Here is a 23543-nt window from a genome sequence, read left to right as displayed (position 1 = left end):
CTGAGGCGCAAAACCGAGCGCATGAAGAAGATTGAACAGGCGGGCACTTTGGATGAGGTGCGTACTTTATCTGCTTCCATTTTCCCCTTTCTTACCTCTCTTTTTTTTCGTTCCCTGGTTTTCGTCCCCGGCCATAGGAACCGTACCAGCTTCTTCAAATTCAGAAGATATCTTTTATGTGATCGATATACATACAGTGATGGGGGAGTTTTAAACCCCAATCCTTCCAACACCGTGAGATAGGTAACACGAACACGGAAAGTAACTATATTTTATTATTGTACTTTTTATTGCACCAAGGAGATTCCGCTTTGGACGTCCACACTTGCTGCCACAGGCCACTTGTTTATTTTCAATGGCCTCTGAGCGAAATATTCTGAAAGAGGGCCTCTGAGCGAAATATTGCTTTTTTTAATGGAAAAATTCCAAGAGTTAAAGATAAAGAGTCTTTTGTTAAGGGAGATGTTTTAGTACATGGGTTTCTGTGGGTAAACACCATGGAATATGCTTTGCGACCAAAGAATAAAGAATTCCAAAGAATATGCTTTGGTGGTTGGCTTGTTGAAAATATCATATCTTCTATGTGGAATCAAAAAAAGTACGATAATAAAATACGGTTTAAGTAGTTTTATTCATGTTCTAATTTCCATCTCATTTTCCTAGGTGATGCTCGAGGAGATTCGAGAGTACAAGGAAACCCTCACCTGCCCGTCGTGCAAGGTCAAACGCAAAGACGCCGTCCTCACCAAATGCTTCCATGTGTTCTGCTGGGACTGTCTGCGCACGCGCTACGAAACCCGGCAGCGGAAATGCCCGAAATGCAACGCCGCCTTCGGAGCCAACGACTATCATCGGCTGTATTTGGGCTCGTAAAATGGATTCGTGTGTGCTCGGCCCGGCCCGGCCCGATTAGAGTTCGGCAAAGATCGTGAATTTTCGGCAAAGTTCGTGAATTTTCGACGAAAATCGTACTTTTTCGTGGAGTTCTTGGACTGTCTGCGTACGCGCTACGAAACCCGGCAGCGGAAATGCCCGAAGTGCAACGCAAAAGCCAACGACTATCACCGACTGTATTTGGGCTCGTAAAATGGACTCGTGAGGGCTCGGCCCGGCCGAAGTGCAGTTCGGCAAAATTCGGAAATTTACGACAAAGATCGTGAATTTTCGACGAAAGTCGTACTTTTTCGTGGAATCCTTGGATCAGCTGTATTTGGGCTCATAAAATGGATTCGTGTAGGCTCGGCCCCGATCCAAAGTTCGGTAAAGTTCGTGAATTTCCGGTGAAAATTGTACTTTTTCGTAGAGTCATTGGATCGGGCTTTGTGCGAATATTATATTATTGTGAAACACGTATTTTGTGGAATGACATGTATTAAAAATTCAAGAAAACGATTGAAAATTTTACAATTTTCACCAGTTAGGCGTGGAGCTTCTTATGTGATAAAAGTCTTTTGTATACGATATTAGTAGGTTTTATGATTTACCTACGTACTTTGGACTAGTATACTGACAGCATCGAGTATGTGTACTCTTTAGAAGAAGGAAACCTTGTAAAACAGGGTAACTATATTACGAGGATTAAAATCAGATAAAAATAAATTGAAATATTCTTATCAAGACAATTTCGATTAAGATGTTTTAAATTGGTGCGATGTCACTCAGGACATCATCTTCAGACCAAGATAGATGTTGACTCTATCGCAGCAGGAGTAGAAGTGAGGAAAATTATATGGTATCGATGAGGTTCTGGTATATGCGTAGGGTATTATTAATGTGTAAAGCTTCAAGGAATTTTCTTTTTTTTTAGGGTTTTTCTCATTATCTATGATTTTTACATTATTGAAGTCGAAATTATGTTGATTTTCAAACACATGATTTGTTAAGGCTGACGCATTTTTCATTGTTTTTATGTCATAATTATGTTGGTACATTCTTTTTTTAAGATATTGGCCAGATTAACCAATGTATGAATGGGGGCAATTTTCACAGTCAATTTTATAAACAACACAAGATTTAAGTTTATTAGGTGTATATAACATTTAATTTTGTGCTGACGCACCATAATAAATGAAATGCAACGCCGCCTTCGGAGCCAACGACTATCATCGGCTGTATTTGGGCTCGTAAAATGGATTCGTGTGTGCTCGGCCCGGCCCGATTAGAGTTCGGCAAAGATCGTGAATTTTCGGCAAAGTTCGTGAATTTTCGACGAAAATCGTACTTTTTCGTGGAGTTCTTGGACTGTCTGCGTACGCGCTACGAAACCCGGCAGCGGAAATGCCCGAAGTGCAACGCAAAAGCCAACGACTATCACCGACTGTATTTGGGCTCGTAAAATGGACTCGTGAGGGCTCGGCCCGGCCGAAGTGCAGTTCGGCAAAATTCGGAAATTTACGACAAAGATCGTGAATTTTCGACGAAAGTCGTACTTTTTCGTGGAATCCTTGGATCAGCTGTATTTGGGCTCATAAAATGGATTCGTGTAGGCTCGGCCCCGATCCAAAGTTCGGTAAAGTTCGTGGAATTTCCCGGTCGAAAATTGTACTTTTTCGATAGGTCATTGGTGGGCTTTGTGCGAATACCTTATATTATTGTTGAAACACGTATTCTTGTGGAATGACATGTATTAAAAATTCAGAAAACGATTGCAGAATTCTTACAATTTTCACAGTTACCGGCGTGGAAGCTTCTTTGTGATATGAAACGTCTTTTTGTATAACGATATTAGTAGGTTTTATGTTTACCTCGTACTTTGGACTAGTTACCTGACGCTCGAGTATGTCGTACTCTTTAAGAAGAGGAACCCTTGTAAAACAGGGTAACCTATATTCGGGATTAAAATCAGATGAATAACTTGGAAGTAATTCTTATAACGAACATTTCGATTAAGATGTTTTCATATGGTGCGATTGTCCTCAGCCGACATCATCTTCAGACAAGACTACCCGATGTTGACTCTATCGCGCGGAAAGGTAGAAGTGAGGAAACATTATATGGGGATGCAGGTTCTGGTATATGCGTAGGTGTATTATTAATCGTGTAAGCTTCAGAATTTTCTTTATTTTTTAAAAAGGGTTTTATCTCATCTATCTATGATTTTACATTACTTGAAGTCGAAATATATGTTGTGTTTTAACACATTTCTGTTATAGGCTGCGCTTTTTTCATTGTTTTTATGTCATCATTATGTTGGTACCTTCTTCTTTTTAACGATATTGGCAGATTAACCAAATGCTAATGAATGGGGGCAATTCTTCACACTCATTGTTATAAACACAAGATTAGTTTTTAGGTGTCACTATACACATTTATTTGGTTGTGCTGCGCCCCCAATAATAACATAGATACAAGAAAGCGTTTAATTATTTGGTAGTATCTTTAAGTTCTGATAAAAAAAACAAAAAAAAAAAATCCGACCGCTCATTCAAACATTTCTAAAAGGGGCGCACGGGCTTGGCCATCCCCAGTGGGGAGTCGTTGCCTTCGCCCATGGCGCACGTCCGGGTTCAGACCTCCCACCATCCGGCAAAAATTCTAGTACCTCCGTTATTCTCCGATATGCAAATCTCTTCACGGGTTACTTTCTGGTCGTTTTTTTGGGTGTGCACCAGCACCTAAATGGAGAAAGTCATCCAACCCTTTTTTTTTTTTTTTTTTTTCTTTTTTTTAATATTTTATATTATGAGGGATTAAAATTATTATAAGTAATGTATGTTTGAACTTTGAAATCAACCTTTGAAAAAGGTTGGAAATTGAAATTGATATTTGATTTTTACTTTCTATTACAAGTAAGTATTGCAGAAATTGAAATGAAGATTTGATTGTTACTTTCTTTGCAAATAAGTATAGCAAAGCTTTTTTTTTTTTTAATATTTTATATTATGAGGGATTAAAATTATTATAAGTAATGTACGTTTGAAATCAACCTTTGAAAAAGGTTGGAAATTAAAATTGATATTTGATTTTTACTTTCTATTACAAGTAAGTATTGCAGAAATTGAAATGAATATTTGATTGTTACTTTCTTTGCAAATAAGTATAGCAAAGCTAACTTAACTACATAGAAAGTGTTATTTTTCTTCCTTCATTTACTTTGTATTTTCTTAATTACCTATATTATTTCTTATTTGTAAATATTTTTGCAGCCACTGATTTAGACTTTATTTACAGAAAGAATAAAATTACAGTGTCACCATTTTTGGTGTTCTCTTTCATTATTTTGGTTTTATTTTAATATTTTAAATACCTTTTAATAATTTCTTTACTGGTTGACTTTAAGGTCTGCCTTCAAGAATAACACCTTTTGTTCTAGTGTAATACTCGTATTTTATTAGCTCCTTTTTACACATCTAAGCTATTTTTGTATCATCCAGCTGGGGCTCTGTCGCTTCATTTAGATTGGTTGTATGGTTTGTGTCATTTTGATTAAGTGTATTGTTAGTTTCATTTTGATTATGATAACACCTTTTGTTCTAGTGTAATACTCGTATTTTATTAGCTCCTTTTTACACATCTAAGCTATTTTTGTATCATCCAGCTGGGGCTTTGTCGCTTCATTTAGATTGGTTGTATGGTTTGTGTCATTTTGATTAAGTGTATTGTTAGTTTCATTTTGATTATCTGTATGGCTAACTTCATTTTGATCTGGTGTGTGACTAGCTTCATTTTCATTAGGTGTATTGTTACTATTGTTAGCTTCATTTTGATCAACTAAACTTTCTTCAGTAGTTTCTTTTTGTGTATTGGGTGTCTTGTCTGTTTTACCATCTCGACTTCTAAAATAATCTCGACTTCTAATATATCTATGTCTTCGTATCTCCGAAGTATTAACTTTCAGACCACTCCGTGGGACGATAACTTTGGCATTTTCAGACTTAGCAGCACCGTCTTTGTTTACCATTGCTTTAGCATTTTCAGGTTTTCTAGCAGCACCGTCTTTGTTTACCATTGCTTTAGCATTTTCAGGTTTTCTAGCAGCACTATCTTTGTTTACCATTGCTTTGACATTTTCAGTCTTACTAGCACCCTCTTTGTTTCCATTTGCACAAGCGCTTTTCAAATGTCCTTTTATAAGAGTCGGTGGTTTGATTTTCGTAGTTTGTCCGATTCGGCTTCGAATATTTATGGCTCTTTGGGTTAGTGTGTTTGGTTTGTTCGCCTCTTTAGTACCAGCTTGGCTCTTCAAGTTATCAATTTTTGTTGGATTGTAGAATTCCGCAAATTTGCTTGCGTTGTCCGCGTTAGTTTGCCCAACTGCATTGGAAATTGCATTGACTGTTTTGATTTGATTTGAAGTGGTTGCTTGAGGAGCACTTGTACTGTCTGTGTCACTATCATCTTCTATTTCCTGTATGATTAGTTCAGTGAGGGATTGTTGATATTGGTTTGCTCTTGTTGGACTCCTGTTGAGTTGCAAAGTTTGAGCATGTTGGACCGAAAACTAAATTCCTGAAAAACCCGAACTTTTTTGAGCTTTTTCAAAACTTTTGCCTTTAATAACAGCCGAACGGTACATTTCTCGAAAAGTGGCTTTAGGAGACTTTTGATCTACAATCTATAAAGAACCTCTCTGCCAAGTTTGAGTGACTTGGGTAAAAAAAGTATAATCCTGAGAAAAGCGAACTTTTTTGAAGCTTTTTCAAAACTTTTGCCTTGAATAGCGGCCAAACCGTACATTTCTCGAAGTTTGGCCCTAGGAGACATTTGATCTACATTCTATAAAGAACCTATCTGCCATGTTTCAGTGACTTGGGTAGAAAAGTATAGTCCTGAGAAGAGCTAACTTTTTTCAAGCTTTTTCAAAACTTTTGCCTTAAATAGCGGCCAAACTGTACATTTCTTGAAGTTCGGCCCTAGGCGACTTTTGATCTACATTTTATAAAGAACCTCTCTGCAAAGTTCGAGTAAGCTGGGCGAAAAAATAAATTCCTGAGAAACGCGAACTTTTTTGAGCTTTTGAATTGATATACAAATGTTACAATACATCTGTACAAATTCTAATTTTGTAAGTGTTAGTTTCAGGTGGTCCCAATTAACTTCAATTTTTTATTGGTGGTGGTTTAGCATGGCGTACTCTGAATCTGGAGGTTGATGGTTTGAGTCCAAGTGAAGTCAGATTAATAAGCGTAGTATTTTAAGCTATGGACAACTTTTGTGACAATCATTTATGATTAACACATTTTTTTTTATTATTTTTTTCTATTATTTTTTAATTCCAGGTGGTCCGTCGTCTCTGATACCGATGTCTCCTCATCACAAAATGATGCCTGGTACCGGCAGAGATATGAAGATGATCGAGTCAGATCAAGTGAGAGACCTCAAGAGTCAACTCAAGTGAGTATCTGCCTGCTATACGTACTACTATCAGTAAAAAAAAATCTGGTGTGAACATCACACGACTTTCCTTATCCTATTGAATGATGCTTATCTGTCCAAAAGCGGTCAAAATACCGCCAAGCGCAGCAACCATCTCAACCAAACGTTTTGTGTTGCATCCTTGTTGATTGCGCAACTGAGGCGCAAAACCGAGCGCATGAAGAAGATTGAACAGGCGGGCACTTTGGATGAGGTGCGTACTTTATCTGCTTCCTTTTTCCCCCTTTCTTACCTCTCCTTTTTTTTCCTTCGCTGGTTTTCGTCCCCGGCCATAGGAACCGTACCAGCTTCTTCAAATTCAGAAGATATCTTTTATGTCATCGATATACATACAGTGATGGGGGAGTTTTAAACCCCAATCCTTCCAACACCGTGAGATAGGTAACACGAACACGGAAAGTAAATAAAGCTATATTTTACTATCGTACTTTTTATTACATCAAGGAGATTCCGGTTTGGACGTCCACACTTGCTGCCACAGGCCACTTGTTTATTTTCAATGGTTATCTGAAAGAGGGCCTCTGAGCGAAATATTGCCTTTTTTTAAGAAAAAAATTCCAAGAGTTAAAGATAAAGAGTCTTTTGTTAAGGGAGATGTTTTAGTACATGGGTTTCTGCGGGTAAACACCATGGAATATGCTTTGCGACCACCAAAGCATATTTTTTAAAATAATCTCGACTTCTAATATATCTATGTCTTCGTATCTCCGAAGTATTAACTTTCAGACCACTCCGTGGGACAGTAGCTTTGGCATTTTCAGACTTAGCAGCACCGTCTTTGTTTACCATTGCTTTAGCATTTTCAGGTTTTCTAGCAGCACCGTCTTTGTTTACCATTGCTTTAGCATTTTCAGGTTTTCTAGCAGCACCGTCTTTGTTTACCATTGCTTTAGCATTTTCAGGTTTTCTAGCAGCACCGTCTTTGTTTACCATTGCTTTAGCATTTTCAGGTTTTCTAGCAGCACCGTCTTTGTTTACCATTGCTTTAGCATTTTCAGGTTTTCTAGCAGCACCGTCTTTGTTTACCATTGCTTTAGCATTTTCAGGTTTTCTAGCAGCACTATCTTTGTTTACCATTGCTTTGACATTTTCAGTCTTACTAGCACCCTCTTTGTTTCCATTTGCACAAGCGCTTTTCAAATGTCCTTTTATAAGAGTCGGTGGTTTGATTTTCGTAGTTTGTCCGATTCGGCTTCGAATATTTATGGCTCTTTGGGTTAGTGTGTTTGGTTTGTTCGCCTCTTTAGTACCAGCTTGGCTCTTCAAGTTATCAATTTTTGTTGGATTGTAGAATTCCGCAAATTTGCTTGCGTTGTCCGCGTTAGTTTGCCCAACTGCATTGGAAATTGCATTGACTGTTTTGATTTGATTTGAAGTGGTTGCTTGAGGAGCACTTGTACTGTCTGTGTCACTAACATCTTCTATTTCCTGTATGATTAGTTCAGTGAGGGATTGTTGGTATTGGTTTGCTCTTGTTGGACTCCTGTTGAGATTTTCTACAAAGGCGATGAGCTCGTTTATGTAGTTGTACTTTCTCATGTCCACATCTCTCAGTCCGATGTAGGATTCTAGTATCATGTTGATCATATCTGTGAAATACCCTTTCTGGGAATTATTTCCTCTTGTTGTCTGGCACTGTGGTTGTATGTGTGAGGTGTTTTGAGTACATTGCCTGGGCTGATTAGCATTGGACATGGGATCTCTTTTGTGTGTTCTGTGTATGTTGTTCTTTCGTACATACTGACATGGTAGATTCTTCCTATCACGTACTTCTGTAACAACGACGCCCATATTACTTGCTTCACCCAATTCACTCATATTGTCTGCGATTGGTAACAGTCCTGTGTTCAGTCCTACATCGATAGGTTTGACTTCATCTTCGTCATCACTTTGCTTGAGTTCGCATACTTTTGCGAGCAGATTTTTGGCTCTGTTTTCCCGAGATTTCGATCTCTTTTCGTTCTCAATCTCAATTTCTTTGTTCATAAATACGAGTGTTAGTGGTAAAGCAGAGAGCTTCTTCATAACTTTTGTGAGTATCACAGCATTACTAAGTGCCTCCTTTACCAATAATTTTCATCTACTCGTATGATCAATTTACACTGGTCGCTATTTACAATGGCGCCACTGGTCGCTACTCGATTAAAGCAGCTACTCACCTGTCTTCACGAGGCTGAGTGCACCCCGAACTCGCAAGTACAGAGCCGAAAAAAATTCGACCCCGCCGGGAATCGAACCCTCCGGAGTGCAAGTGTGATACCCACTCGGCCACGGAGGCTACCTTAACTGAACGTTCTTGTATCTTTTGTTCTGAATTACAGGACAGCAAGAGAGATGAGAGAAAGAAGCTGGCTGATGAGGAGGCAATGAGGAAAATCAAGCAGCTGGAAGATCAAACCCATCAGCTGCAGAAACAAGTGGCCACACATAAACAGGTGGGTAAAAGAAGAAAGCGACAACAGCCTCGTCAGCTTGGTTCGTAGCGCGTCTGCCTTGTAAGCGCTAGGTCGCGGGTTCGATTCCCGCCCGGGGTGGATTTTATCCTGAACGGATAATGTTCATTCTCGGAACGGCAGGCTTTCTCCTATCTAGTCTTCCTTCTCTCTTCGATTTTGGGACGACAATACCTCAGTAGTTACAGTTCTCTCTGTCGAACCTTGAAAAAAAAAAATCTCCGTTTCCCGAAAGAAACCAAAATTAAAATACACCTTTCAATACAATTAAAATTGAATAAATACAATTAAAATTGTCCACACATAGTCGACCCCATCTGTCGATCGAAAAGGTGAAGAGGTGAATCTACATATGTTATGGAGGCAGTGTACGGGTTCAGTCGGCGGGGTGTCGAAACAACTATGTTTGGATTCACCATACTCTATTGATTCATCCCTGAATGTCACTTATTCACTTCCTCATTTAAATACAATTAAAATTGTCCACACATAGTCGACCCCATCTGTCGATCGAAAAGGTGAAGAGGTGAATCTACATATGTTATGGAGGCATTGTACGGTTTCAGTCGACGGGGTGTCGAAACAACTATGTTTGGATTCACCATACTCTATTGATTCATCCCTGATTGTCACTTATTCACTTCCTCATATGTCCCCCTCGTAGGAAGAGGAAGCGCTGCTGAACGAGATGGAGGTAACAGGCCAGGCATTTGAGGACATGCAAGAACAGAACTCCCGCCTTCTTCAGCAGCTGAGAGAGAAGGACGATGCCAACTTCAAACTGATGACCGAACGAATCAAGTCGAACCAATTGCACAAGTTGGCGCGAGAGGAGAAGGACACGCTACGAGAACAGGTAAAGACATGCTATGGGAATGGCATGCTATGACACAGACCTGTATCTAGCAGGTAGCAGTTACTTACTTTAGAATGGTAAGTAAGTAAGCAGGTAGCAGTTTTATCGCTACAGGAGAAGGACACGCTACGAGAACAGGTAAAGACATGCTATGGGAATGGCATGCTATGACACAGACCTGTATCTAGCAGGTAGCAGTTTTATCGCTAGGATATAGATTAAAAAGAAATTTTGATATTTCTTGATGTTAACAAGATAATCGCAAACAATGAAAGTAATGTATTTGCCAAAATTTTCGATGGTTAGTTTTTAGTGCCGAAACACTTTTTGAGGTCCTATAGCCTAAATCCAGAGTTCAAGCCATTGGTCTGTGTGGCATTTTGGTGGCCTTTAGCAGACCAAAGTGTTAGAGATTTCGAAAAAGTATAGGAGAAGACCCCCCAAAATGAATCATAATTTATAGGACAAGGAAAGTCGTTTGATGTTCAGACCCATTTTCCTTTTTTTTTTTATTTTTTTTTTCTTTTTTTTACCGCTAAGTAAACGTAACAATTCACTTCTTTATTTCAGGTACAAGCTCTCTCACTGCAAATCGAAGCTATGCACACCGCCATTCGAAAGCTAGAAGAAAAGGAAAGGTTCCTGCAAACCGTACTGACTAATGCAGAGAAAGAGTTACATTTGAGAAATCAGGCCATGGATTTGAACAAGAGGAAAGCCATCGAATCCGCCCAGTCAGCCGCCGACTTAAAACTCCACTTGGGTAAGTGTGTGGAGCACTAGCTCAATTATTTGTGGTAAAGCAGGGAGCCTTTTCAAAACTTTTGTGGATTTCACAGCACTACTCTTTGTCATAGGTATATGAATGGCTAAGAGGCAGAGCGGACCAAGTCAAAAAAAAGCGTTTTGAGATAAATGGAGTCAAAGATTAAGACTATTTATTCAAAGTTTAAATAGAAATAACCAATTTTGTTTTTGCTCTCATTTCAATACAACACTAAAGTGAAGTTCGCAACGCGACTTGGTCCGCTCTGCCTTTTACCCATTCATATCTTCTTCTTCTTCTTCTTCTTCTTCTTCTTCTTCTTTTTTCTAACTGGAATCGTGCACACTTGTACAGTGTTAGTACATCATCGTATCTTCCTTTACAACTTGCCCAACTGCATTGGAAATTGCATTGACTGTTTTGATTTGATTTGAAGTGGTTGCTTGAGGAGCACTTGTACTGTCTGTGTCACTAACATCTTCTATTTCCTGTATGATTAGTTCAGTGAGGGATTGTTGGTATTGGTTTGCTCTTGTTGGACTCCTGTTGAGATTTTCTACAAAGGCGATGAGCTCGTTTATGTAGTTGTACTTTCTCATGTCCACATCTCTCAGTCCGATGTAGGATTCTAGTATCATGTTGATCATATCTGTGAAATACCCTTTCTGGGAATTATTTCCTCTTGTTGTCTGGCACTGTGGTTGTATGTGTGAGGTGTTTTGAGTACATTGCCTGGGCTGATTAGCATTGGACATGGGATCTCTTTTGTGTGTTCTGTGTATGTTGTTCTTTCGTACATACTGACATGGTAGATTCTTCCTATCACGTACTTCTGTAACAACGACGCCCATATTACTTGCTTCACCCAATTCACTCATATTGTCTGCGATTGGTAACAGTCCTGTGTGTGTAGGTGTGTGCTGTGTGATTAAACTTGGGCATGATTTAATGGGCGTTATTCTACTGGTTCGTAATTTAGAACCGCAGTATGGTTATTGGTTAATGTATTCGATGAGCGTTTGAGGAGAACTGGACCTGGAGAAGTGTAACCAAAAATTCTTCACGGTCGGTTATCCGTCCAGATATCAACCACGCTCAAGTTTGCGGGCTGACGACAAAAAATCCTTCATGTGCATAATTTATGCACGGAGATCTTTTTCCTTTTTTTTCTACCATGGATCACGAATGACGTCATAATTATTTTGGCGGGAGCTCGTCGTTTTGAACTTTCAAACGCAAACAGAAAATGTAAACAAATGGAAATGGACATTTTTTCATGGGTTTCGGACTTTTTTGGTGTTAATTTATTCGTTTCTTTGCCGTTTTTGTGTCAAATTAATTGCTATCCTAGTGTTGGAAAATGAATTTCGTTGCCCGGAAGCGTAGGATTCTGGTGGACACGGGTTTTTCAGAGTACGAGTTAGGGTTGTACAATAATGATTTGCAAATGTATGGGACACCCCCCATTGCCGTTTTTGTGTCAAATTAATTGCTATCCTAGTGTTGGAAAATGAATTTCGTTGCCCGGAAGCGTAGGATTCTGGTGGACACGGGGTTTTCAGAGTACGAGTTAGGGTTGTACAATAATGATTTGCAAATGTATGGGACACCCCCCGTCAATTTCTTCATTTAAGTCAAGGGGATGTAGAATATCTGTGACATCACTTGTCTCTTTGTCATTTTCGTTGAGTTTACACATCGTTGCCAAGATGTTTTTAGCTTTGTTTTCTTGAGATTTTGGTCTGATATTGATTTCATTACGAGTTTCTTTACTTGGATTATTAGGTTGTGTAATATATTGAAGATCACTTAGCTCTGGATTGACATCAACTCTATTAGAGTTAGATTTAATTAGGTTTGACTTCATCTTCGTCATCACTTTGCTTGAGTTCGCATACTTTTGCGAGCAGATTTTTGGCTCTGTTTTCCCGAGATTTCGACCTCTTTTCGTTCTCAATCTCAATTTCTGCATTTAAGTCAAGGGGATGTAGAATATCTGTGACATCACTTGTCTCTTTGTCATTTTCGTTGAGTTTACACATCGTTGCCAAGATGTTTTTAGCTTTGTTTTCTTGAGATTTTGGTCTGATATTGATTTCATTACGAGTTTCTTTACTTGGATTATTAGGTTGTGTAATATATTGAAGATCACTTAGCTCTGGATTGACATCAACTCTATTAGAGTTAGATTTAATGTGTATAATTGCCAAGGCATTGTCAACTTTATTTTCTTGAGAGGTTATATTTTTATTGTCTACTTTTCCCCTTGCATCATTGTTTTGGTTCCTATGCCCGTTTGTTTCATCATAGTTATCATTTACACCAACGGCCCGGCCCGATTAGAGTTCGGCAAAGATCGTGAATTTTCGGCAAAGTTCGTGAATTTTCGACGAAAATCGTACTTTTTCGTGGAGTTCTTGGACTGTCTGCGTACGCGCTACGAAACCCGGCAGCGGAAATGCCCGAAGTGCAACGCAAAAGCCAACGACTATCACCGACTGTATTTGGGCTCGTAAAATGGACTCGTGAGGGCTCGGCCCGGCCGAAGTGCAGTTCGGCAAAATTCGGAAATTTACGACAAAGATCGTGAATTTTCGACGAAAGTCGTACTTTTTCGTGGAATCCTTGGATCAGCTGTATTTGGGCTCATAAAATGGATTCGTGTAGGCTCGGCCCCGATCCAAAGCTCGGTAAAGTTCGTGAATTTCCGGTGAAAATTGTACTTTTTCATGGAGTCATTGGATCGGGCTTTGTGCGAATATTATATTATTGTGAAATACGTATTTTGTGGAATGACATGTATTGAAAATTCAAGAAAACGATTGAAAATTTTACAATTTTCACGTTAGGCGTGGAGCTTCTTATGTGATAAAAGTCTTTTGTATACGATATTAGTAGGTATTATGATTTACCTACGTACTTTGGACTAGTATACTAGGTCTGTTTTTCATTCCTACGCCGCATCGATGCGGCGTTCACTCTGCGTCAGGAGTGGGGGTAAAAAGTGTGGAAAACAACAATGAAATATAGAATCAAGACATCGGATCTTGAGAGATTACCTTGACCATGTTCTGTTGATTTGGTTTGTTAGGATTCTGTATGAAGCTGCAGACGTTCCCCTGGGCACTGACAATTCAAACCGTTCCTGAAAAGTACCATTGGGGGTACTTATATAGGAACAAAAGGAAGATATTTTTATAGTTACATTAAAATAAACTATTCTCAATACAATTACAATATGGCGGAACCTGAAGCTACTCGAGACTCGCATCAGGGATTTAAGACGCAGCGTTGACGCTAAAGTAGGGGAAGTGGAATGAAAAACACGCGTACTGACAGCATCGAGTATGTGCACTCTTTAGAAGAAGTTGAAGGAAACCTTGTAAAACAGGGTAGGTAACTACCTATATTATGAGGATTAAAATCAGATAAAAATAAATTTAAATATTCTTATCAAGACAATTTCGATTAAGATGTTTTAAATTGGTGCCATGTCACTCAGGACATCATCTTCAGACCAAGATAGATGTTGACTCTATCGCAGCAGGAGTAGAAGTGAGGAAAATTATATGGTATTGATGAGGTTCTGGTATATGCTTAGGGTATTATTAATGTGTAAAGCTTCAAGGAATTTTCTTTTTTTAGAGTTTTTCTCATTATCTATGATTTTTACATTACCTATTGAAGTCGAAATTATGTTGATTTTCAAACACATGATTTGTTAAGGCTGACGCATTTTTCATTGTTTTTATGTCATAATTATGTTGGTACATTCTTTTTTTAAGATATTGGCCAGATTCACCAATGTATGAATGGGGGCAATTTTCACAGTCAATTTTATAAACAACACAAGATTTAAGTTTATTATTTGTAGTATCTTTTAAGTTTGTTAAAAAAAAAAAAATGCGTCATTAAACAATTATCTTGATCTAGACTTGGATCTTGATCTACACTTGGATCTTGATCTAGACTTGGATCTTGATCTACACTTTGATCTCTTACGTGATGAGCTTCTCCTACTTCGTCTTTGGCTTGGGTCACGTCTCCTGCCACATTTACACGAGCTTTTCCTTCTCTCTCGCTGACTTGGCATCTCGTACGATCTCGTAACCTCTACTCCCTTAACCTCTGCTCCCTGACTGTTCTCACTCCGCCTCACCACTATTTGAAAGTCATCGTTCTTGTAGACCACCAGTTCTTGTTTCTCGTACGATCTCGTAACCTCTACTCCCTTAACCTCTGCTCCCTGACTGTTCTCACTCCGCCTCACCACTATTTGAAAGTCATCGTTGTTGTAGACCACCAGTTCTTGTCTCTTAACCTCCGGATCATCACTGAAGCCTGCCGTGGGTCTGCCACAGATGTTTCGTTCAAAGATCTCTCGAATTTTCTGCGCCAGGCGTCCCTGGCCTTCGCTCTTACTCTCGCCCTGGGAGCGCAACAAATTCAGCCTCGTTTTCGTTGTTTCCTCTTCGGGTGACTCTTCCTCTTGGCGACCAGGGGTTTCACTTCCCCGTATCTCTAGCTCTCCCTCTCCGCTGAAGCTTTCTCGACACCGGCGTCCCTGGCCTTCGCTCTTACTCTCGCCCTGGGAGCGCAACAAATTCAGCCTCGTTTTCGTTGTTTCCTCTTCGGGTGACTCTTCTTCTTGGCGACCAGGGGTTTCACTTCCCCGTATCTTTAGCTCTCCCTCTCCGCTGAAGCTTTCTCGACACTAAGAAAATTAGCACTTGGAAATAAAAATTATTGTAAGAAAGAGAAAAAAATTTGATTATCACTAAAAATACTTCAGGTTAGACAAAAAAAAAAAATAAAAAAAGGTTGCAGTGTTAATTGCATACCCTCTCTCGGGAGAGGGGTACCCAGGCCCATAATAGAAGGTAGATAATTTTTCTCTCCTTTTTTTTTCTGGTTACTAATCCCTCTGGCACTCTTCTGTTTGCCCCAAACAGGTTGAAAGCGATTCTTCAGAACCTGAATACAGTGTACACCGGCAAGAACTACACGGTCAGTTCTAACTCACACGAGATCGATATCAAGCAGCTCAATGCTATAGCGAGGAAATCGTTTCCACCCTGTATGCTGAATGTGTACAATATTCTGACCACCCAGCATCATTTGAAACACTTTGGCCGACTCCAGTTGGTGCTATTCTTGAAAGGTGAGTTTGTTTGTTTGTCTGTTTTAATCGTTTCCACCCTGTATGCTGAATGTGTACAATATTCTGACCACCCAGCATCATTTGAAACACTTTGGCCGACTCCAGTTGGTGCTGTTCTTGAAAGGTGAGTTTGTTTGTTTGTCTGTTCGTTTGTGTGTGTTTTTCTTTCTCCCCAAAAGATTGTAACTGCTAGGCTCACAAAAACCAAGTATAGAATATTAATAGAGTACTTACCTATATCAATAGAGTGTACAATATTCTGATCACCCAGCATCATTTGAAACACTTTGGCCGACTCCAGTTGGTGCTATTCTTGAAAGGTGAGTTTTTTTCCCCTCAGAAGATTGTAACTCCTTAGGTCCCAAAAGCCAAGAGAGAAGGACAGAATAGGAGAAAGCCAGCTGATCCGAGACCGAATCATAACTGTTTAGGATGGGCGGGAATGGAACCCGCAACCTAGGGTTTACAAGGTGGACACTCCAGTTGGTGCTATTCTTGAAAGGTGAGTTTTTTTCCCCTCAGAAGATTGTAACTCCTTAGGTCCCAAAAGCCAAGAGAGAAGGAGGACAGAATAGGAGAAAGCCAGCTGATCCGAGACCGAATCATAATTTCATAATTGTTTAGGATGGGCGGGAATGGAACCCGCAACCTAGGGTTTACAAGGTGGACTAGTTAGTTATATTTTTTTGAGGAAGAGAAATTATGTAATAAAGAAAGTAAAAATAACACTGCCAGCCTAGTTAGCTGGGAGGGTATTTAGCACATTTGCCTTGCATCCGCTAAATCGTGGGTTTGATTCACGCCCGAATCCTAATCAGAGGAGGTTCGTCCTCAGAACAGCTGGCTTTCTCGCACCCATCCTGCCTTTCTTCTCTCTCCACACCAAAAATTGTGACATAATAACACTAAGAAATTACATTGATTTATTTTTTGGTTCGTTTCGGCCTCAAAGGACCACGAAATTCTTAACCATAGAGGTTTTTGCTTTCTCTTGTGCCAGTAAATCTTCATCCTAGATGAATGGTTGGTCTTTCTCTCCTCAGACCACTTGCTGTTAGATCTTGCTGTGGTGGAAGTTGCTGCTTTGTTTGTGGATTTCTCTGAAGTCATTTCTGTAATTCCATTTATTTACATTAACAGGGATTGGTGTTAAGATGGAGGACGCGCTGCATCTATATCGGTCTGAGTTCACCAAGAAACTGGATGGTGACAAGTTTGACAAAGGATACGCCTACAACATTCGCCACAGCTATGGAAAAGAAGGCAAACGAGTCAACTACACCCCGTACAGTTGTATGAAGATTATCAACTTGAACGTGGGACCCGGTATGTACATGAGATTTTTTTTTTTTTTATTTATTTTTTTTTTTTAAAGATTAGTGTTTTACCGCCGTTTTTATTTTGTAGAAATGAAAAAACTGATACTTTAGACTCGTCTGGCCTGTATCGTAGCATGCCCATCCTGTAGTATGCCTCTTATCAGATGGGCTAGAGAAGACAACAATGCTTCCGATTTTGGTGCTGGGTCAACACCGGAAAGTAACCCGATCTGGAGGTTGGTGGTTCAAAGAGTTAGTTATTAAGCGGGGTGCGACATTTATGGACCCACCTTCTCGGTCTGTCCAAAATCAAGTGCTACCTGCAATGAACAAGACCTACTGCTAGCTAAACATGCGGCGATCCAAGTTGCAGAGTATGGGAAAAGGAGTATCTTGACAGGGTCATTGGGGAGAGGGGGACGGAGAAAGAAAAAAAAAAAAAAAAAAAAAAAAAAAAAAAAAAAAAAAAAAATCTCAACACTATTAAAATTCATATATTTAATATTTACAGGGGAAACTCACGGTTGTCCGTTCAAAACGTTCGAGCCCAATCAGTTGTCCAAGTTTCTCTCGGACAATATTCACAATGCTGAACCAGGGGAGACCAGAGAAATAGTAGAACTAGCCAAGAACAAGCACTACCAGATATGCTGCACCAAATATCTCCAGGCGAAAAATCCAGGTAAAATTCTACGATTTTTTTCCCCACATTAGACTTGGACTCTTTGTATTGATTTTTTTTTTTTTTTTAAACACTATCCAGGCCAAAAACCCAGGTAAAATTCTACCCAGTGTTTTCATCTTTTTAGAGCACAGAAAATCTTGAAGCCAGCCTAGTTAGCTTGGTTGGTAGCCCATCTGTCTTGTAAGCGGTTGTGGGTTCGATTCCCGCCCGGGGCGAACTTTATTCTGAACAGATTAGTTCTCGGAACGGCTGGCTTTCTCCTATCTCCTGTCTTTCTTCTCTCTTCGATTTCGGGACAACAGGACTTCAGCAGTTACAGAGTTCCCTCTATCAAACCTCTAAAAAAGAAAAATATAATAATAAATAAAAGTGTTCTTTTGGTAAAAGTCCTTGGATTGGAAGGAAACTTTTCCTTCTTGAAATTGAATGATAAAAAAAACTTCATCTCCCCATTTCATTTCCCACAGGAATCAAATTGAATTCTATCATTGAACATCCGAATCAGTTCTTCGAGTTGAGCTTCTCTGACGGAAACCCGACCTCTGGATCAGGAGTCAAGCAAGAGACCAAGAAGTCCACAGTGGCGATCAAATAAGTCCACAGGGGGGGGCGTCCACAACGAGGACCATAGAACCTGGACTATCAACCCCCGCCGAGACCATCGACCCTAACACAAGTGTGTCCATAATGGAGCCTGGAACCTCCTGCATTTTTGGATGCACTACCAGCGGCGATAGAACGTTGAATGCACCAGTTTCCCACAGATCACTGAAGTTGAGCAACGTTGCGCGTGGTTCGTATCTGGATGGGTGACTGTCAGGGACATCACATTCTGTTGTCAATTTTGTACAATATTTTGTCTTTTTTTTTTCCCCTGTACAGAATGATTTTCGAAATGAAAAATACGCAAGTTTTGTAAAATAAATTCTTAAAGAATATTAGTTATTTGTTTTTATTTTCAATTTTTAATTTGCTACTTGCTAAATTACAAATTATCTAATAATAATAAATACGTTAAAAATTCAGAAAATGACCTTTTTTTACAAAAAGAGTAGTTTTTTTTTTAATAAAGATTTTTTTTAATTAAAATTTAACATTGAAAACAAAAATACATATTATGTCTATTTAATTACTAAAAATAAATAAATAATATTGATTAAAATTGTGTAAGCTTAAATTCTCGTTTTGGTAACTTGAATATTAAGAGAAAAAACAACCTAAAAAAGAGAATGAGAGTAGAAAAATGCGAAAAGTTAATTTCAAAATTGAGAAGAAAAAATACCAGCGGTTTTTTCTTCCAGGTCGCGCGTTTGCCGCCCGAGGCAGATTATTCTAAACAGATAACGTTCGTTCTTGGAACGGCTGGCTTTCTCCTATCCTGTATTCCTTCTTTCTTCGCTCTTTTCACGAAAACAGCTTAGCAGTTACAGTTCTCCCTGTCAAACCTCTTTATAAAAATATATGGTACATCTTTCCAGTCATTTAAACAATGCAGATAACGTTCGTTCTTGGAACGGCTGGCTTTCTCCTATCCTGTATTCCTTCTTTCTTCGCTCTTTTCACGAAAACAGCTTAGCAGTTTCAGTTCTCCCTGTCAAACCTCTTTATAAAAATATATGGTACATCTTTCCAGTCATTTAAACAATGACCACAGCCCAAAAGAAAGGTCCCTTCTATTTTCTAATCAAACAATTGTGGTCCAAGTGTGAACAAAATAAAACAAACAAAGTGTGGAAGACAGAAATGCAAGAAACAACAAAACTAAAGGAAGACCTAAGCCTTCCTAAAAACAATCTAATAAATAAAATAAAAACTAATTCAGAGGGACAAGGACTCAGACTGTTATAGTTTCCCTCTGTAAATAACTCTCAATTGAAAAGAAAAACTTGATAAGGAGAACCAAAAGGCAGATCTTTGAAGTTCTGCAAAATATATCTGCCTTTTGGTTCTCTTTATCAAGTTGACCCACAGAACTTATATATAATGACTGCTGAAACCCTCCAAGAGATTAAAAAGAAAAAGTAAATATAAATAACTAATAGCCAGGACCAAAATCAGAGTTGAAGTTTTTTAACTCTCGGACCAAGCATTCCAAGCAAATCTGATTGGTTCTTTTCAACTAATCCCTAATAAATAAAATAAAAACTAATTCAGAGGGACAAGGACTCAGACTGTTATAGTTTCCCTCTGTAAATAACTCTCAATTAAAAAGAAAAAGTAAATATAAACAACTAATAGCCAGGACCAAAATCAGAGTTGAAGTTTTTTAACTCTCGGACCAAGCAAATCCGATTGGTTCATTTCAAAATTTTCCGCCAATCAGATTTCTTATCCGAGAGTTAAAATTAAACCGAGTGTAAACTCCGATAGTGGCCCCGGCCATAACCTGGCAAGAATATTGCACATAATTCACACAGGTGGAAGGAGCTCCTTTAGGTGTGTCCACACATGATCGCCGGCCGTCAAACGCGATCGACCATCGATTCAAAATAAATTTAAGTACATCGATCGACGGGCATTGACTATGTGTAGACACACCTTTAGGAGAAACTTGCCACGAAAAACAAAGTCAGTATATAAAAACAAAAGAAAAAGAAGGATGTTATTCCTATGTTATTCCCCACTTAATACGCTACGCTAAATTATATGACTTGACTTGGACTCGAACCACCTACCTCCAGATCCAGCGTCTAGTGGCCCCGGCCATAACCTGGCAAGAATATTGCACATAATTCACACAGGTGGAAGGAGCTCCTTTAGGTGTGTCCACACATGATCGACCATCGATTCAAAATAAATTTAAGTACATCGATCGACGGGCGTTGACTATGTGTAGACACACCTTTAGGAGAAACTTGCCACGAAAAACAAAGTCAGTAAATAAAAACAAAAGAAAAAGAAGGATGTTATTCCTATGTTATTCCCCACTTAATACGCTACGCTAAATTTTATGACTTGACATGGACTCGAACCACCTACCTCCAGATCCAGCGTGCACCAAACCACTGCACCACTGAAGTTGGTCTGGCTGGCATAATATACCGTGTGTTTCAACGTCTCAAAATATTAATACCGGGTGTATCACAACAATTTCTCCTCCAACTTCCTCTTCATGTCTTCAAGTTCGCGCGCGTTTCGCCTCACCTGCTGCTCGAGATCTTGAACCCGCTTCAGTATGTTGCTATGACAACACAGTCCCCGGTTGCTATGACAACACTCGCTCCGGTCTCCATGGCAACAGAGTGCGTCACTTTGTGCGTTGCTAGGGAAAGAAGCGTCGTTTCCATGACAACAGACGCCCGGGTTGCTATGACAACAGGAGGCGGGGGGTGCGATGTTTTCAGAGGGGGAGGGGTGCGTGAGGTCCCGAATTTGTTCGTTCAGTTGATATTGATGGTGAAGGAGAGAGGTCATCTGAAAACATCAAATAAAATCACGAAAATCAATATTGGGGCTCTAAAATGGATACTTAGAGGTACATCCATTTCCCAAATTTGGATCAATTTCCAACCGTTATTTCATAGCAAGATAACAACTCTTATTTTATTTTTTGAGAGTGGTTTGATAGAGGGAACTGTAACTGCACAGTTGATATTGATGGTGAAGGAGAGAGGTCATCTGAAAACATCAAATAAAATCACGAAAATCAATATTGGGGCTCTAAAATGGATACGTAGGTACATCCATTTCCCAAATTTGGATCAATTCCAACCGTTATTTCATAGCAAGATAACAACTCTTATTTTATTTTATTTTTTCCTTTAAGAGTGGTTTGATAGAGGGAAGTAGGGAACTGTAACTGCTGTAAACAAAATAAAACAAACAAAGTGTGGAAGACAGAAATGCAAGAAACAACAAAACTAAAGGAAGACCTAAGCCTTCCTAAAAACAAACAAGTTTTACAAGGAAACTACTTTTGTTACTAATCCTAGTTCTTTTATTATTTACACCAGCTTCATTATTTCCATCTCCCTGGCTGTCTCCATTAGCAACAATCGTTTCCGTGGACTTACTCAGCTCCTCTCCTCTCCTATCAATATTCAACAGAATATACCCTCCCCTCTCATCACCAGACTCACTGTTCCCACTCAAACTGTGGGCTTCCCCAAATCTTCTTCCACTGGCCTCAGACCCACTTTCACTCACGCTTCTCAAGTTGGATTCCTTAAATCTTCTCCCACTGCCCTCAGACTGACTTCCATTCCCACTCTGCACTTCCCCAAATCTTCTGTTCCCACCCTCAGACCCACTTTGACTTACACTTCTGTGTTCTTCCCCAAATCTTCTGTTCCCACTCTCAGACCCACTTTCACTCGCGCTCCTATGTGCTTCCTCAAATCCTCTTCTGTGTGCTTCCCCAATTCTTCCGTCGTCGCCAACCTCACTATTCTCCCTCGCAAACACGTCATCCTCATACTCCATGGAGAACTTGATGTTGTTCAGATCTTCTGTTCCCACTCTCAGACCCACTTTCACTCGCGCTCCTATGTGCTTCCTCAAATCCTCTTCTGTGTGCTTCCCCAATTCTTCCGCCGTCGCCAACCTCACTATTCTCCCTCGCAAACACGTCATCCTCATACTCCATAGAGAACTTGATGTTGTTCAGGTGGGAAATCTGAAGGACACTCTTGTAGAACCGGTCCGAGCTAGAAATTTGAGGTCCTTCGTAGTCAGATGACGTCGAATTTGTCAAGTTGGACGTCGAATTGGACGTCACCGACGGCGTGAAAGGTCGTCGGGAACGGTCGTGATCTGGATGGAACTCCAAGGGTTCTTTATAGCTGCCGTGATGATGGTTGTTGGAATGGTGATTGTGGGAACGGTCGTGATGGTTGTGGGAATGGGTATGGTTGTGGGATTGGAGGTTGGGAGACGATAGACTGCTGGAGGTGAGGGTGCTGTTGTTCGGTGAGCTGTGGTTGGAAGAGGAGGTGTGTGGCGGACCTCCCTGGGTTTTGAGAGTGCGCGGCAGAGCTCTGTAAGAGAAAAAAAGAGACAGTGATGCGAATGTTGAGTAAGAATTTTTTGTAGCCTTCGTGTCCGACTGGGTATGACACTAGACTTGCACTCCGGAGGTCCCGGGTTCGATTTCCGGCAGAGTCAAAGTTTTTTCGGCTCTGTGTTTGGAGTTCGGGGTGCACTCAGGCTCGTGAGGACAATTGAATAGCTACTTTAATCGAGTAGAGACCAGTGGCAACATTACCGCTTCGTGCCTGACTGGGTATGACACTAGGCTTGCACTCCGGAGGTCCCGGGTTCGATTCCCGGCGGAGTCAAAGTTTTTTCGGCTCTGTGCTCGGAGTTCGGGGTGTACTCAGGCTCGTGAGGACAATTGAGTAGCTACTTTAATCGAGTAGAGACCAGTGGCAACATTACCAGTGTAAAATAGTGATGGTACGAATAGATGAAAATGAATAGTAAAAGAGTCACTTAGTAATGCTGTAATACCTACAAAAGTTATGAAAAAGCTCTCTACTTGACCACAAAAATTAATGCTTTGATTTTTTTTTTTAATTTCTTGTTGATTAAGAAATCAATTTCCATATTAAAATGAACTTTTTTCTTTCTTCTTCTTATAACCTTCTTAGGAAACAAATCCCTTCTTAGAAGGTTCGTAGATTCGTATAAGCTTAACTTATCCTTTGGGGTAGTTGTCCCTACACCTGTAGAAAGTTACCTGTCGTTCTCTCCTATACAGGAAGAAGCGGGAGATTCAATCAGGTCCCCGTCTTGGCCGAAGATATAGGACGTTTGGCCCAGGATCATACGGCGCGCTACTTCCGGTGATTTGTCGCCCTGAGACTCCAACCATTTCCTGTTATCCGGACTCAGCACAGAGCTCGGGGGAACACATCTGGAAAGGTAGCGCGTCTGCCTTGTAAGCCTATGTCGCGGGTTTGTTTCTGTTCAAATATACATAAGTGTACA

General features: G+C 39.9%; 6 protein-coding genes across 8 annotated transcripts in view; 3 read left to right on the top strand and 3 right to left on the bottom strand.

The window, feature by feature from the left end:
• Window positions 1–6: 6 nt before the first annotated feature.
• On the top strand, window positions 7–1979 carry LOC103511711 (E3 ubiquitin-protein ligase Bre1-like). The gene is made up of 2 exons (XM_008476446.3): window positions 7–57; window positions 664–1979. Exons 1-2 carry the CDS (start codon window positions 22–24, stop codon window positions 871–873), a joined length of 246 nt encoding a protein of 81 aa, XP_008474668.1. The 5' UTR covers window positions 7–21; the 3' UTR covers window positions 874–1979.
• Window positions 1980–4272: 2293 nt separating this feature from the next.
• Window positions 4273–8361, bottom strand: LOC103511720 (protein kinase 4-like). The gene is made up of 3 exons (XM_008476455.2): window positions 7096–8361; window positions 4465–5440; window positions 4273–4300 (listed from the first exon to the last, which is right to left on the bottom strand). The coding sequence occupies exons 1-2, from the start codon at window positions 8359–8361 to the stop codon at window positions 4514–4516; spliced, it is 2193 nt and encodes a 730-aa protein (XP_008474677.1). The 3' UTR covers window positions 4273–4300; window positions 4465–4513.
• Window positions 8362–8690: 329 nt separating this feature from the next.
• Window positions 8691–10467, top strand: LOC103511719 (E3 ubiquitin-protein ligase Bre1-like). Its single transcript, XM_008476454.2, has 3 exons — window positions 8691–8810; window positions 9493–9684; window positions 10255–10467. The coding sequence occupies exons 1-3, from the start codon at window positions 8742–8744 to the stop codon at window positions 10465–10467; spliced, it is 474 nt and encodes a 157-aa protein (XP_008474676.1). The 5' UTR covers window positions 8691–8741.
• A 3902-nt stretch (window positions 10468–14369) lies between these two features.
• Window positions 14370–15322, bottom strand: LOC113468469 (serine/arginine-rich splicing factor 4-like). The gene is made up of 3 exons (XM_026825407.1): window positions 15313–15322; window positions 14673–15157; window positions 14370–14561 (listed from the first exon to the last, which is right to left on the bottom strand). Exons 1-3 carry the CDS (start codon window positions 15320–15322, stop codon window positions 14370–14372), a joined length of 687 nt encoding a protein of 228 aa, XP_026681208.1.
• A 24-nt stretch (window positions 15323–15346) lies between these two features.
• On the top strand, window positions 15347–18556 carry LOC103511717 (DNA primase large subunit-like; the record flags this gene model as incomplete). Its single annotated transcript, XM_008476453.2, has 4 exons — window positions 15347–15611; window positions 16752–16937; window positions 17442–17612; window positions 18083–18556. Coding segments are annotated over 4 exons (750 nt in total), but the record flags the coding sequence as incomplete, so codon positions are not given.
• Window positions 18557–19831: 1275 nt separating this feature from the next.
• The window catches only part of LOC103511712, a 13945-nt gene continuing 10233 nt past the window's right edge, over window positions 19832–23543 (bottom strand). For 2 of the 3 annotated variants that reach the window (XM_008476448.3, XM_026825405.1), the window contains exon 4: window positions 20339–21029. In XM_008476448.3, coding sequence (XP_008474670.1) covers window positions 20697–21029 — 333 coding nt within the window. In that variant the 3' untranslated portion in view covers window positions 20339–20696. Of the gene's footprint in view, window positions 20291–20338; window positions 21030–23543 lie in introns of those variants that run through there. The other variant, XR_003392210.1, reaches the window with a different exon arrangement.

Source organism: Diaphorina citri, unplaced genomic scaffold (assembly GCF_000475195.1).
Source record: "Diaphorina citri unplaced genomic scaffold, Diaci psyllid genome assembly version 1.1 scaffold744, whole genome shotgun sequence".
Classification (NCBI taxonomy): domain Eukaryota; kingdom Metazoa; phylum Arthropoda; class Insecta; order Hemiptera; family Psyllidae; genus Diaphorina; species Diaphorina citri.
The sequence above is the reverse complement of the archived record's forward strand: the minus strand, read 5'-3'. Positions and strand labels throughout refer to the sequence as shown.